This window comes from Chamaea fasciata, unplaced genomic scaffold, assembly GCF_029207755.1.
Source record: "Chamaea fasciata isolate MVZ Bird 193981 ecotype frontalis unplaced genomic scaffold, bChaFas1.0.hap1 SCAF_1, whole genome shotgun sequence".
NCBI lineage: Eukaryota > Metazoa > Chordata > Aves > Passeriformes > Sylviidae > Chamaea > Chamaea fasciata.
The window spans coordinates 143915960-143928928 of NW_027094086.1; the positions used below are offsets into that span (position 1 = coordinate 143915960).

General features: G+C 38.4%; 1 protein-coding gene across 3 annotated transcripts in view; it reads left to right on the forward strand.

Moving 5' to 3' along the window:
- Positions 1–12969, forward strand: part of NCAPG2 (non-SMC condensin II complex subunit G2) — a 46083-nt gene that overhangs the window by 5552 nt on the left and 27562 nt on the right. For all 3 annotated transcript variants that reach the window (XM_066200700.1, XM_066200715.1, XM_066200708.1), the window contains exons 5-10: positions 318–475; positions 1175–1309; positions 6339–6433; positions 8012–8081; positions 8743–8829; positions 10975–11070. In XM_066200700.1, coding sequence (XP_066056797.1) covers positions 318–475; positions 1175–1309; positions 6339–6433; positions 8012–8081; positions 8743–8829; positions 10975–11070 — 641 coding nt within the window. The remainder of the gene's footprint in view (positions 1–317; positions 476–1174; positions 1310–6338; positions 6434–8011; positions 8082–8742; positions 8830–10974; positions 11071–12969) is intronic.

Consider the following 12969-nt stretch of genomic DNA (forward strand, 5'->3'; position numbering starts at 1 on the left):
ATCAGCTGCACAATTTAGAAGTTGGAATGTAAATAGTTTTCTTTCTCCCAGCTGTTCACCCAGTGGAAGGTAACTTTGATTATCCTTTGACTTATATTACTTTAAATGGAAACTCAGTATTCCATTGTTACTGATTCAAAAACTTGGACCAAACCTTAGAGTTGCTTAAATCCTGCAGTGAACATAAGCCTTGAAGGTGTGTAAATGTGGCAGGAGCTGGCTGACACTGTGAGGTGAAGTTAGTGTGCTAGCAGCCTACTGTTTTACAGGAATGACTTGATTCATTGCAGTAAATAATTATTTCATTACTCTTGTAGGGATTCTTCCTGCATTACCTGCATCTGAAAACACCCTCCAGGATGCTATCCAACGTGTGTGTCAGATGTGGTGGGAGAAGGGACTGGAAGGGAAGGAGCAGCTGGGGAAGACTCTGTTTGTCATTCTGCTGAGAAAAAGCCTGAGTAAAGCTGCCACGGTATGCTGAGGCTGTATTCACTTTCAGGGTATTATTGAATAGTTCAAGGAAGATAATCCCTCCAATAAAACACTGCCTTCTCTAGAAAAAAAATTAAAGATTTTTGGCATCAGTTTCACAAGTGAACTGGATTTTGTTTTTTTTTTTTCTTTTTCATCTTTTCACTCTTTTGTCCAGTCCAATGACCAAGGTTTTTATTGCATTGACTCTTTTTGTCAAGTCAGATTTTAACTACTATGTTCAGCTAAGCTTAGAGACAGCTTTTGTGGGAAGCTTCGTCTTCTCTTTATCTTTCCACAAATAATTTTCCTTCCATTTTTCAAAATGTGTGTGTTACTTCGAGTATTGAAATACACATCTTTTGCACTAACCCAGTGGATGTATCCTTATTTCTTTCCTCTATTTTTCCTGTTTACTGTATGTATTGTATGAAGTTTAGAAGGTGGAATGATGTGGCTTTTACATATTTTGCATGGAATGGCAACTTTTTTCCTGAACTTTAACATGTCTTCATTTGTTGGAAGTCAGAATTTCTGCAGTTACGTGTATTTTTTCCCAGTAATGTGATGAAATGAGTGTTCATAATTTCACAATCTGTAGCAATACATTTCAGGTTCATTATTTAAAATCCTTTCAGTGCTGCTTTGCATTAAAGCCATGCCTGCTCCACTCTGATGTGGACTTCTTCTCTCCTGTCAGGGTGCAGATCTCGTTCGTGTTTGGAACCTACATCAGACATTACTTTGTTTTGATTATGAGTCTGATGAGAGTAATGAAGTCAAGGACTTGTTGCTTCAGTGTTTTTTGAGTGTAAAACACATTAAGAAAGAAGAGGTAAGCCAACTTTTATCTACTGTGGTTTTGTGCCAGTGAGGTTTGGTTGCTTTTAATAGTTCTGCAGTTTGTCTTTTTTTACCGTATAGTTGGTAGCAACATGAGACAAATCAGCTCTGACTCCAAGCTAGATATGGTTGATTCTCTGTTTTATTTGGAAAACTCGTTCTTATTCCAGACTAAAGTGTGAAAGTTGATGTCTAAATATTCAGTCCACTTCTTTTATCCTGAGGCAAGAAGAATCAAGTGCTTTGCTTCCAGTGCATTTCCCTCAATACTTGAAATCATTCCCTGGTGTAATTCTTTTCTTTTATAGCAGTTTTTCTTTTTTTGAAAGCAAGTAATTGTAGCAAAATAATTTTCCTTCTAAATTACTCCATCTAGAAGATTGTGTTGCCATACTTTGTTCTAAAAGTTGCATAAAAAGAGCCCAACTTTACAGAAAAATGAGAATGACTTAATTTAACTACATACATTTCTCTCAGTGCGGAGCTGCTGTTTTGTTGTTTTTAGATTGTGCCTGTGCACCAGAATAGTGGTGTCCAAGCCTTTTTTCTGATCAGGTGACCAGACCACCTGACTTTGTCTCTGAAGTTCTAACTCCTGCCTGCATGTGTAAAATAGATATATTCTTTTTCCTGTGGAATAAATGAACTTCTGTCATAAAATGAGCTCTGAGATTGCAGCATGATTGTGGCAGTATAAGGCTATGGCATTTTAAAAATGGAGATAGCAAAGAAGTTGGGTGAAGTGTTTGCTAGAGCAGGGTTTGGATACCTGCCATGAAGTTGGTGCTGTTTTTGTTACTTATGTATCATATTTTATGGTATCTTAGTTTTGACTAAAATTATGATGCACTAAGGTGATATAAGAAGTGGGAATGGAAAAAGAGAAAAATGTGGGTGGCAAGAGAAAAGACAAGTAAGACTTCATTGACAGAGTTTTCAATTAATTTTGGGTTCTTGGTGTATTTCATTTTAAGCCATTTTTTGCCATCTGGAAAAAGTGTGTACTTGTGTGTGTTTTTTGTCACAGTACATAAAATGCATTAGCTATATTTGATTCTGTATGGTTTTTTTCTTCTGTTATATTTGAATCCACTGTATTATTTTAATATTTCTTATTTATATAGGCATAGCAAATAATTGGTAATTATATATTTAAAATACAACTGCTATCTAGACTTCAGAAGCAAATACTTTTAGTTCTTTTTTCTTCCATGTCGTGTGAGACTTTTAATATAACTTACAAGTTACTACACAGCTTTTCTAAAGGAAGTTTTCACCTTGAATCTTTGAGTGAAACAGCTTTCAGTATAAAAGTTGTGGTTTTGCTGTGTTTTTTTTTTTTTTTAAATAATGGGAAAAAAGCAATGGTAATCAGACTTGGTAATGAGTATTTTTCCTGGCATATTAAAACTCATCCACTTTGCTCCACAAGAACTACAGATTTGGCTACGTGTTGCACATTTGCTTCTCTGCCCAAGATTTTTCTCTTTGCTGTCCCAGGGATTTCTGGTTCTATTCATTCTGTCATGTTTGCATTTTCATAGGCCTGTCTCTTTCTAGGTAGATACAGAGAGCACCTAACTGCACTCTCTGCTCTGTCATCTGATCATTAGTGGTTTAAATCCTTAATTCTGGATTCTTTGCTTTCTGGCTGGAAGGACTGACTGAAAGCAGCAGCTCCAGCTGTATCCTGAGGGCTCAGCCTTGGCCAGTGGTGGGTCTGCCTTGGAGCCTGCTGGCTTTGGCTGTATTCACACGGGGACAGCTTCTGGCAGCTTCTCACAGAAACCACCTCTGCAGGCCTCCACTACCAAAACCTTGCCATGCCAGCCCAATACACAAGTCACTTTACATCCTGTTCAGAATAAAAGGAGAACCATAACCCATTCTGGAAAGATCCCAGGACAGGGTTCAGTTAAATTAATTGTCTGAAATAAATTTAGACATCTGTGCAGGAGCATAATCAGTACAGGTCCTGGGAAGGATTTGATTGCTTATGTGAATGACCCCTTGCTACGTTAAATGACCTGAGTTGCCTCAGACATCCTAGTGGGGCTGGCATGTAAAACACTGTCATAGATCTCTGCCTTCTGGAAAACCATCTGGGCATGTGGAATTGCTCTGTGTTTAGGGTGTGCCACATTAACCCTAGTCAGCAGAGTCAACAGAAGTATTCAGCTCCATAAAATGGTAACTAAACTGCTGATCATGTGAATCACTCTTTAGACATTTCAGGCACTTAAACATCTAAATTCACACGTCTCTGTGAGCAGAAATCCAACTTCACTATATAAACTTCCAGTACTTATCCAGACTGGTAATCAACCTGGATTTTCCTAGCTCGGCAGACAGGAGGTTCAAAGTGTTCAGAGCATTTTCCTGTTGCTATGAAGCCATTGCACTTCAGTTGCAAGTCCTTCTGTTTGGGATTTGCGTGCTGTGGGACTTCAATTGCAGTGATAACACTCCTCATGTGTGTTCTCTAATTTCCCTTTCTGGCTCATTTCACTAATGATAGATTTCTTGTAGCAACAAGAAACCAACCAACACTCCCCCAGTATCTCTGCCGAACCTTTTTTTAGCATCCTGTATTGCTTCTAAAATGCTCGTAGTAATACCAAATATCAACATGATGTATGAACTGCTTTGAGATGAAACTGAGCTTCTGTGTAGCAGGCCTAATACTCCCTTTAATGCCTGCAGACTTGTCCTACAGTTCCTAAGAAAAGTAATCCTGGTTTTTACAGTACATATCCCAGAGTGCAGCACCATAGCAGTGTAAGCTGCTGTAACTCCTGGTTGCAATGATCCTGTGCTGCCATGGGCTAGCATTCCTCTTTTCCTTTCCACAGTGTAATGTTCAAGCAGCAATGTCATGGGTTGATTGAAGGAGGTAGCTGTTTTCTCCTAGTAAGATTATTTTTCAGACAGATTAACTGTCTGGAATGGTTCATCATATGCAAGAGTGAAGGAAGGGAAGGGTCAGGAATGCAGTGTATCAGTTCTAAATCAGATTAAACCGATAGAGAATTGCACATCTATATCTCATTGCAAGATCAGGGAGTTCAGTGTTTCTGCCTTCCCAGGCTGTGCTATTCAACACAGAGGAATGTTTCTGAGAGGCTTATTATTAGGCTGCATTAGTGGAGTGATCCTCTGAATTTTTATCTTTGTGATTTATGGAAACATTCTGGTTCAGATAGGGCTTCCAGTCAAACAGCTGCAGAGCATGTTACTGTGTTATAGAGGTGGGTCTGTTGTACTCTTTCCTTGCTAACCTTCTCTCTGTGCGTAGGACAAAATCAGGTGCTCTGTGTCCACAAGCACAGCAGTACAAGACACCCAACACTCTGATACTGCATGGATCCCAAAGATGACAAGTTCACAGTCTTATTCACCCATCACTGGGTTACTTCTCATGATAAATGAGAATGTTGATACCAAAAATTGTTTCAGATCCATTAATCACAAGCAGCAGATTAAGTTAGAGACATCATCATTTTCAGGAGCAGGCTCAATCTTTTGAAACCTAAGGCTAAAAAGAAGTGGTTGAAAGCCATCTTTTGGCTTTTTATTATCTGTCTTGATGCTGGGGCTGTAGAAGATGAGATGAGTTTGAGTTTGTCCTCATCCTTGCCTTGAGGAAAGAACTGTAGATCAAAACTCCCTTGACCTTTTGTTTTGTCAGGGATGTTGATGTGTCACATGCCAGGTGGGGCTCCTCTACGTTTATATTAGGCCACCAAAGTTGGAGATAGAGACAAGTCTCATTGACAGGAAGGATTCCATCAGACCTACCTGTAGACAAGAATCTTGGCATTGTATTTAGCCTTTAGGTCTTGATTTTATGAGCTTCTGAGTTACTTCACCCAAAGGCATTTCACCTAGCAATTGCACTACAGGGCAATTTCTGACTATGTGTTTCCATCTCCTGCCCCTACTCTGTGACATTCCAGCTCCAAGTGTGACTGGCATTCTATTTTCTGTGTTTGGTCTTAGGTGTGAACACAGCTCTTGGTCCAGCTCTCAATGGAAGTGCCTCTGAACCTCTGCTGTTTGTTCAGGGACCCTTTTGCACTTCTGCCAATGTGCCCTTTACTATTGTACTTCCTCTATTAATATTCCAAGGAATTAATATTCCAAATTTATTTTGGCTAGAAAACTGACATATACAAAGGACTCTTACAAATGGCTGACTTTCCCTTATGTGTGATCAAACATTTTCAAGTCTCACCTTCATCTGTAACCTAAGTCAGAGTGAGGCTGCCTGTACAGATACTGCAAAAGGCTCCAATTCCTTGGGCAAATCTTGCTGATTCTGGAAGAGTGTTGGCTTATTTCCTTCATCCACAGCCTTCACTGCCTTTTATTGCAAAATTCTATTGCTCATCAGATTTGTCATCATTGTTCCTGATTTGTTAAAGTGGAAGAAAACTAATTTGAGAAAAATAGTTTCTGTTTTCATGAATGAAAGCAGCTCCAGGAGGTTTACAATATTACCTTTCATGTGGCTAGAGGAAAGGAATTGTCCTTGCAGATCGGAACATTTGATTTCCTCAGTGACCCGGCTGTTCTCTGTGGCTTTGTTAAAAATGCTTCTGTGTCCAGTGCTGGTGGAGTTGTTGTGGTGTTTTATTTTGCCTTCATCATCATTCCAGTTACCCTGGGATGACACTGCCCTTGGCAGAGCTCAACCTTGAGGGTGCTGAGTGCACAGTCTGTTATCACTCTGGAATGCTGCTTGAAGGCACACCAAAACAGAAAGGACATTGAAAGAGTGGAGGCAGATATGTGATCCACAGATGTGTTCATTTGTTCTGTGTTTTTTCTACAGTATGACTAAAAGTAGTGCTTGAATTCTGTTTAATAATTAAGGATCTTAAATAGTTTTTTTTTTCCATTTTCCCTATTCATTTTAAAATTAAGTATGTAATTTCCTTTGCATTTACTGATTTTTGAGGTAGCTCTTAAATTGGATATTCTTCTGAGCTTTGTTTTTTCCTCTTTTCCCCTCCCCACAGGGAAGAAGACTCTTGAGTTTTTTGTTCAGCTGGAATGTTAACTTCATTAAAATGATACATGGAACTGTTAAAAACCAATTACAGTTGCTTCCAAGGTATGCACCCCAGTTAGAGTTCTTAATTAGTAAGAGCTTGACTAAAACCTTGTCACATTCTAAAAATACCTAGTGTATTGAAAAAATATTTCAGGATCCAGAAACCCACAACTCTTCTGAGGATAACTGCTATATTGTTTCAGCAGCTTCATTAAATAGTACCTCTGAAGTGTCTGGGTGTACAGTTATGGGAGTAGTAAATGTTTATTTGCCATTAGCTAAAGCAAATGACTTTGATAGAAATTGGAGTGCATTATTTGCAGTGCTTGTGTGAGGGTTGCAGGTCCATCTCTCCTGTTGTGGGGTGTTTCTGGTTTTTCCTATGAGCAATCTCTAATATAATTTGCTAGGTTTCTATATAAGAAATTCTAATGAGAAGTGACTTGCAGGATAAATCATAGCCTGAGAACTTGGCTGATGGATGAAAAAGATGGAGTTTCTTTCTTTGATCATTCAGTGAAATAATGCAGAAGTAATTGTATTAAAATCAGAAGCTTTCTAAATCTTTTAGGTAGAATAATGTATTCCTGTACATCTCTATAAATAATTTAAGGCATTCTTCATGACATAAATGGTGAAGTACCCCTGTGAATGTTTTGACTCTCCCACCATAAGAGATATTTCAAGTATCATGTAATAGTGCTTGGGTTCATTAATTAAGAGTTAACTTGGTAGTTAGGGGTGTAGACTTGAAAAAGAGAATTTCTTGTAAAAATCAGTTTGATGCACAGAATTAAGAACAATATTGGTTCTTATACAAAACTTCATGCTTCACCTTTTTGAATTGTACATAGTGTCTTGGTTTAGATAGACAGGTATCTGCCAGGGAAGATTGGAGTCTCCTTTGGAATGTAAGACCCCCCCTCCCCCTTTCAAAATAATTATACATTTGCAATTAAAAGGCTGTCAGGCAAAGATTTTGGGAATAGGTATAGCAGTTCTTTACTAGGGATATTAAAAACTATACAAATGTTGTAGTACAAAAGAATAAGAAAACAAACAATCAAGAAATCCTAGAAAACCCTGACACAGTCAGAAATTCAACCTGACACCTGTTGGTCAGGGTGTTGGAAACAGTCCAAAAGTAAGCCCTCCTGGAGTGGTAGATGTGGTTCTCTTGGAAGCAGGGTCCTGTGGAGCCAAGGGTCCAGAGATGAGTCCAGTGTTCCTTTGGGAGTCCCATGGGAACACTGAATGTCTGGTGACACTTGTGGCTCCTTTTATCTAGGTGGAAATGGTTTGGCTCCTCCTCCCTGGGTGGAGCATCTCACAATGGGATGATGTAATGTGTCGTGTCATTGGTGAGCTTTAATGGCCCATTAACAGAAGAGATCCCCATGGGGGTAGTGGAACAATGAACAGAGATAAGAAACAATGCCCCATCCGGTTTTAACAGTGCCTTTTTACCAGGGAAGGCAGTTACCCTCTCCCTTCTGGAGTTACTACAGATAAAGAAAATCTCCCCAACCGGGTTTCAACAGATGGAATAGAATAAACTCTTTTTTTGGTTACAAAACCCAAGACACATAGCTATAGTTAGTATGCTTTCTTGACAGTGTTTCCAATATGTTAATACAGGTCCTTGACGGAATACATTTCAGAAGTTTACTTCAGGGCCTGGAAGAAGGTGTCAGGAGACTTCATAGAGGTAACACCGTGCTTGAAATTTCATTTGGATAGTTTTGAACTTCACGGTGGGAAAGACTCGTGACTTTGTACCTCAGAGAGGTTCCTTTAACAAGCCTTAAAAAATTATTTCCCTAAGGAAGGGGCCTTGTCAAGGAGGAACTATATGTCATGCTTTGAATGTTTTCCCACTGAGATCAGCTTGGCTGCAGTTAAACACCTTTAATTCTGCTGTTCACACAAATATGCATTTACACAATGTTTTTCATAAACATACCCATTAGCTGAATTATTGAACCTTTTACTCAGTATATGCAAGTCTGTATAGTTGATAGCTCAAGTATTTATCTAGTTTTTGTGGATTTCTGTGGAAAAAATTAAAGGCATAATTACAGATCACAACAATGCTAGAGCAAAATTTCAGATACCAAAATATTCTTATTTACCCTTCTTTTAGCTCCTGACAATTGGATAAATTATATATTCTGAAATTTTTAAAATCAGTTGAGGCAGACTGAGGCCCCCAGCATGCAAAAATTTGGGCCAAGCAGAAGCCAAGTAAGAAATAATAGCAGACACTATTTTCTGTTGCTAGTTTAGGGAAAAATATAGTTGCTGCACAGCTACAGTCCTTATTACTGTTTTATTCTGTTAACAGGAGCATGTGTGTGTTTTTACTGTAGGTACTTGAATATAACTGCATTCAGGATTTCATGCATCATGGAATTCATCTTCCCAGAAGTTCTCCTGTTCATTCTAAAGTTAGAGAGGTAAGTTCCAGGAAAGCATTGCATGAACTAGTGACACCAAAATGAGATCAGTTGTTACAAAGTGGAAAATTTCCATTTCATACTAAAATACCATACCGTGTATGGCTGGAATGGAAATACTTTCCTTCACAGCAGCCTGTCTGGGGCTGTGTTTGGGGTGTGCTGGTGGCACAGCAATGCTCTGGCTGCTGCTGAGTGGTCTCAAGGCTTTCTCCTCCCCATGTTTTCCCTTGGGAATGGGCTGAAGTTGGGAGGTCACAGCTGAGGCAGAAGGATACTGCATGCCATACAAGCATCATTCCCTCAGCAAACTGAGGGGAAGTGGATTTTGGGGAGGCAGCCACTGCTGGAGCCTGGCTGAGTATTGGTTTGCTTGTGGCAGGTGGTGGGTGGTTGCATTTGCATCACCCCTTTGCGGTTTTTTTTTTTTTGTCCTCTTTGCTTCATTTGTTAGCCTGTCCTTATCTTGACCCATGAACTTGCTTTTCTCTTTCAAGTCTTTTTCTCCCCCACTGAGCAGGGAGTGTGTGAATGACTGTGGGTGTTTAGCTGGTGACTAGGGCCAACCCACCACAAATATTTTAAAAAATAGCATATTCTACTAAGCAATGTTAGAACAAATCTTAGGAGGAGCCTGCTTATAGTTCTGTACCAGATTTGTCTTTGCTGCTCAAAGCTAGAAATAGAAGGGGATTTTCCAGAGTGCCAGAAATAATTTTTGCTGTCTGTTGTCCAAGCTTTCTTTACCCATAGAATTGACCTTTCCATAGATGATCACAGGGAAAAAAAGTCACAACCTTCTTGAGGCAAACTTAGTAGATGGGTCTGAAATGAAACTTGGCTTTTTTCTTTTTATTTTATGTAGGGGATTTATATATGTTTATAGGGACAAGCTTTGATTCTAGTTGTCTCTGTGGCATTTAGTCACGAGCAGAACATTTGAAGCAGAAAGAGACATGCACAAGGCTTTTAAAGACATTTTGATTTGATCAATGCCCCTTTCCCTCCCATGCTTTCACCCAAAGCCTTTTACCCAGGCTCCAGAGTCTACACTGTGTGCAGTATACAGCTCAACATACCAGTGTACAATACTGTAGTGAGTTTTTTATTTGTTTTGGTTTGGATTTTTTGGGGTTGTTTTTTTAGGGGCTTTATTCTGCTTTGTTTTCTCATAGCTGTAGGATTTCCTTGTCCTGTGATTCCTGATCGATGGAACAGGCTTTTGACAGGTCATTTCATGTTTTTCAGACTCTGAGGCTTACGGTCTTGAAAGAGGACAGTGAATAAATATGTCTTTGGGCTGCAAGTGGAGCAGGTCTTGGAATAAATTTGAACTGATCACTAGAGGGTCAGCTTCTTTTCAAATTTCATGTATTCTGTTTTCCAAGATCTTCAGGGAGTTATCAGTGCTGTATTGATCAAGGCCAGAAATGTTCAGAGGATGATCTTGTCTCCCCTTCTGATTAATTACCAGGCCTAGAACACAGCTCAAACTGCTCTGTGGTTCAAATGGAGGAATTCTTCATATCGAGTTACATGATGTCCTTTCTCGTATTCTGCTCTGGTCTTCCACTTTCTCTTTCTTTTCTGCATAATTCAGATACAAAAATGACAGGATTTTTAGCTAATTAAGCACAGTTTTGAGTCCTGAACAGTGCTGTGCTGATACTAGCTTTTCATCAATGCATAAAGAATGTATTAGGTCTGTACATGTGTATTTGGATAACTCCACTTAACAGATAAGTTCCTTTGTTCTTAACAGACAAAAGGCTTATTTATCTGTAGTCCATAATTTCATGGTTTCAAAGTATTTCTGCCAATTACTTTAAAAATAATTTTTTTACAGTAACAAAAATGAGGTGTTGCTGTGAAATTCTCTAGCCACATTTTTTTCTTAGTTGTACATCTTTATATAAACTTATTGACTCCATAAATTTATAAAATAAAATATTTATTAGATTGTTTTAATTTTACTATTTTTGAGACCTCATAAGATAAAGGGCCAATTAATATGTTTAGTTTTATCATTTCCATGGTATGAAAACTCTGGTCTTACATAATTATGAAATGAGACAACCCCTTACCACTTTCCGAATGTAGAATGTTAAAATGGCTTTGGGGCCTGTTTTATTTGTTTTTTCTTAGATGCTGTGTTATTTTCATAAACAAAGTAAAGTTCGTCAAGGAGTTGAAGAAATGCTTTACAGATTGTATCAGCCCATCCTCTGGAGAGCACTGAAGGTAATTATCCTTTTCAGAAAATACAACTGTCTTTCTCCAGCTATTAAATTTTGGGCCCCTTCCACATCTTCTGGTTTTATTATTTGCTTTTAAAATGAAATGGCCACGAAAACCAAAATGAGTATTTAACATCACATCACAGATGTAGCTGAGTAACATTACAAGTTGTAATTCGGTGTAGTATGCACAATATTCTGATTTGTTAATGTAATTTACTTGTAAAATTCACTTTTATTTACAGTATCTAGAGTGCTTTTGAGGGTTGCAGTTGGTATTCTTATCTTCTCAATCTGAAAATTCTGTGTAATCTTGTATTATCTTTTTCCAAGATCTTTAGGGAGTTGTCAGTATTTCATTGATCAAAGCCAGAAACATTCAGAGGATGGTTTAGTTTCACCTGTTGATTAATTACCAGCCTTAAAATACAGCTCAATGAATTTATTAGAGTATTAATTTAGGAAAACTTTTATTCTAGTTGCATTGTATAGACAGACATTCATGGTATGGATGTGCTCTCAGAATGGGGTTTCTAACTGGTAGTTCTTTTATGGTGTGTGTATGTCCTTCTGTGGGTTGCATGCATGGACTAAAGGGGACCCACTTCAGTTTGTCTACCCTGTTACCCTCTGTGATTAAGAGGAGTCGAGCTTCTTTCTTTGGTGACAGCTTTTATTTTGTCTGAAGTTATGAAATCCCTGTTTGTGAGAGCATACACATTCAGCCAAGTTAATTTCTGTAAACATTGACAATTTCATTTACCTGTTGGTCATAAGCATCTTCTCTAGACATGAGAAAGGTATTTGAAATTGTCAAAGTTGGAAGTATTTACTATTAACTTCAAAAGTTGTTTAGAATGGGCTTAATGAGTTACAGGTAGGAGTTGAGAATTGTTTGGTTTCAACAGGGCTCTGTGGTAGAGGTGGGAATATGAACTGAGTCGTTGCTGGCTCAGTGGCTGGTTTGGTCTTACATTAAAGGATGCATCCCACCCTTTTAGAATTAAAATAAACAAGGAGCCTCCTGGGTGCACCATTTGTGCCCTAGTGCCAGAGACAGCTACAAAGCATGGCTTCCTTTATGTTCTATATTTCTGTCTCTGAAAAGAACAGGGGTTTTACGTGATTTTTGGTAAGTTAACAAAATACACTGTTCCATTCTTAAGGGAGTTTCTGCCTGTCAGTGGAGGGTCGTAGTCACTTTCCAAAGCCCAGGACTCAAATGTGAGACTAGACTGCTTTTTGGAGGAGGATTCTGTCATACCTAAGGAAATTTGCATACATTTATTTGGAGATATGTAACAGAAGGTGTGTCATATGGGAAAAAAGGTTAATGATTGACTTGCAGCAAGACAGCTGAAGAATTCCTGATTCCAGAAGTGATTGAAATTTTTAACAGCTGCTATTCATGATTTTCACATCACTAATGGTTCTATTACTAGAACAAATCATACAGTACTGCATGAAGTCTTTGGCATTTTGAATTGTTTTTGTGACTCAGAATCACCAGTCGTTTAAGATACAGAACTAAGAAGGGAAGCTTATAACTGTTCTTACTGTTACGGATTCTACTCCAAAGATTGAAATGTCAGTTTAATTTTAGATAACCAGTTTGATGCTCCTATTTTAGCCAAATCCCTAATTTCATATAGTGAAGAACAAATTCCGTTCTAGAACAGTGGTTATGAAACAGAAAGGACACACAGGGCCTCTTTACTCCTCCTCCTTGCAGAAAGCAAACATACTAGAGTTGTAAGAATACAATGTATTCCAGAACTGTTGATGCTGAACTACTTGATTTCATCTCTTAAATCTTTAAACTGAGAATGCACATTTGTAATGCAGTTCTCTGGTTTTTCTTCAACTGCTTGTTTTGCAAGTACTTAGATTGCACAAGCTTCTG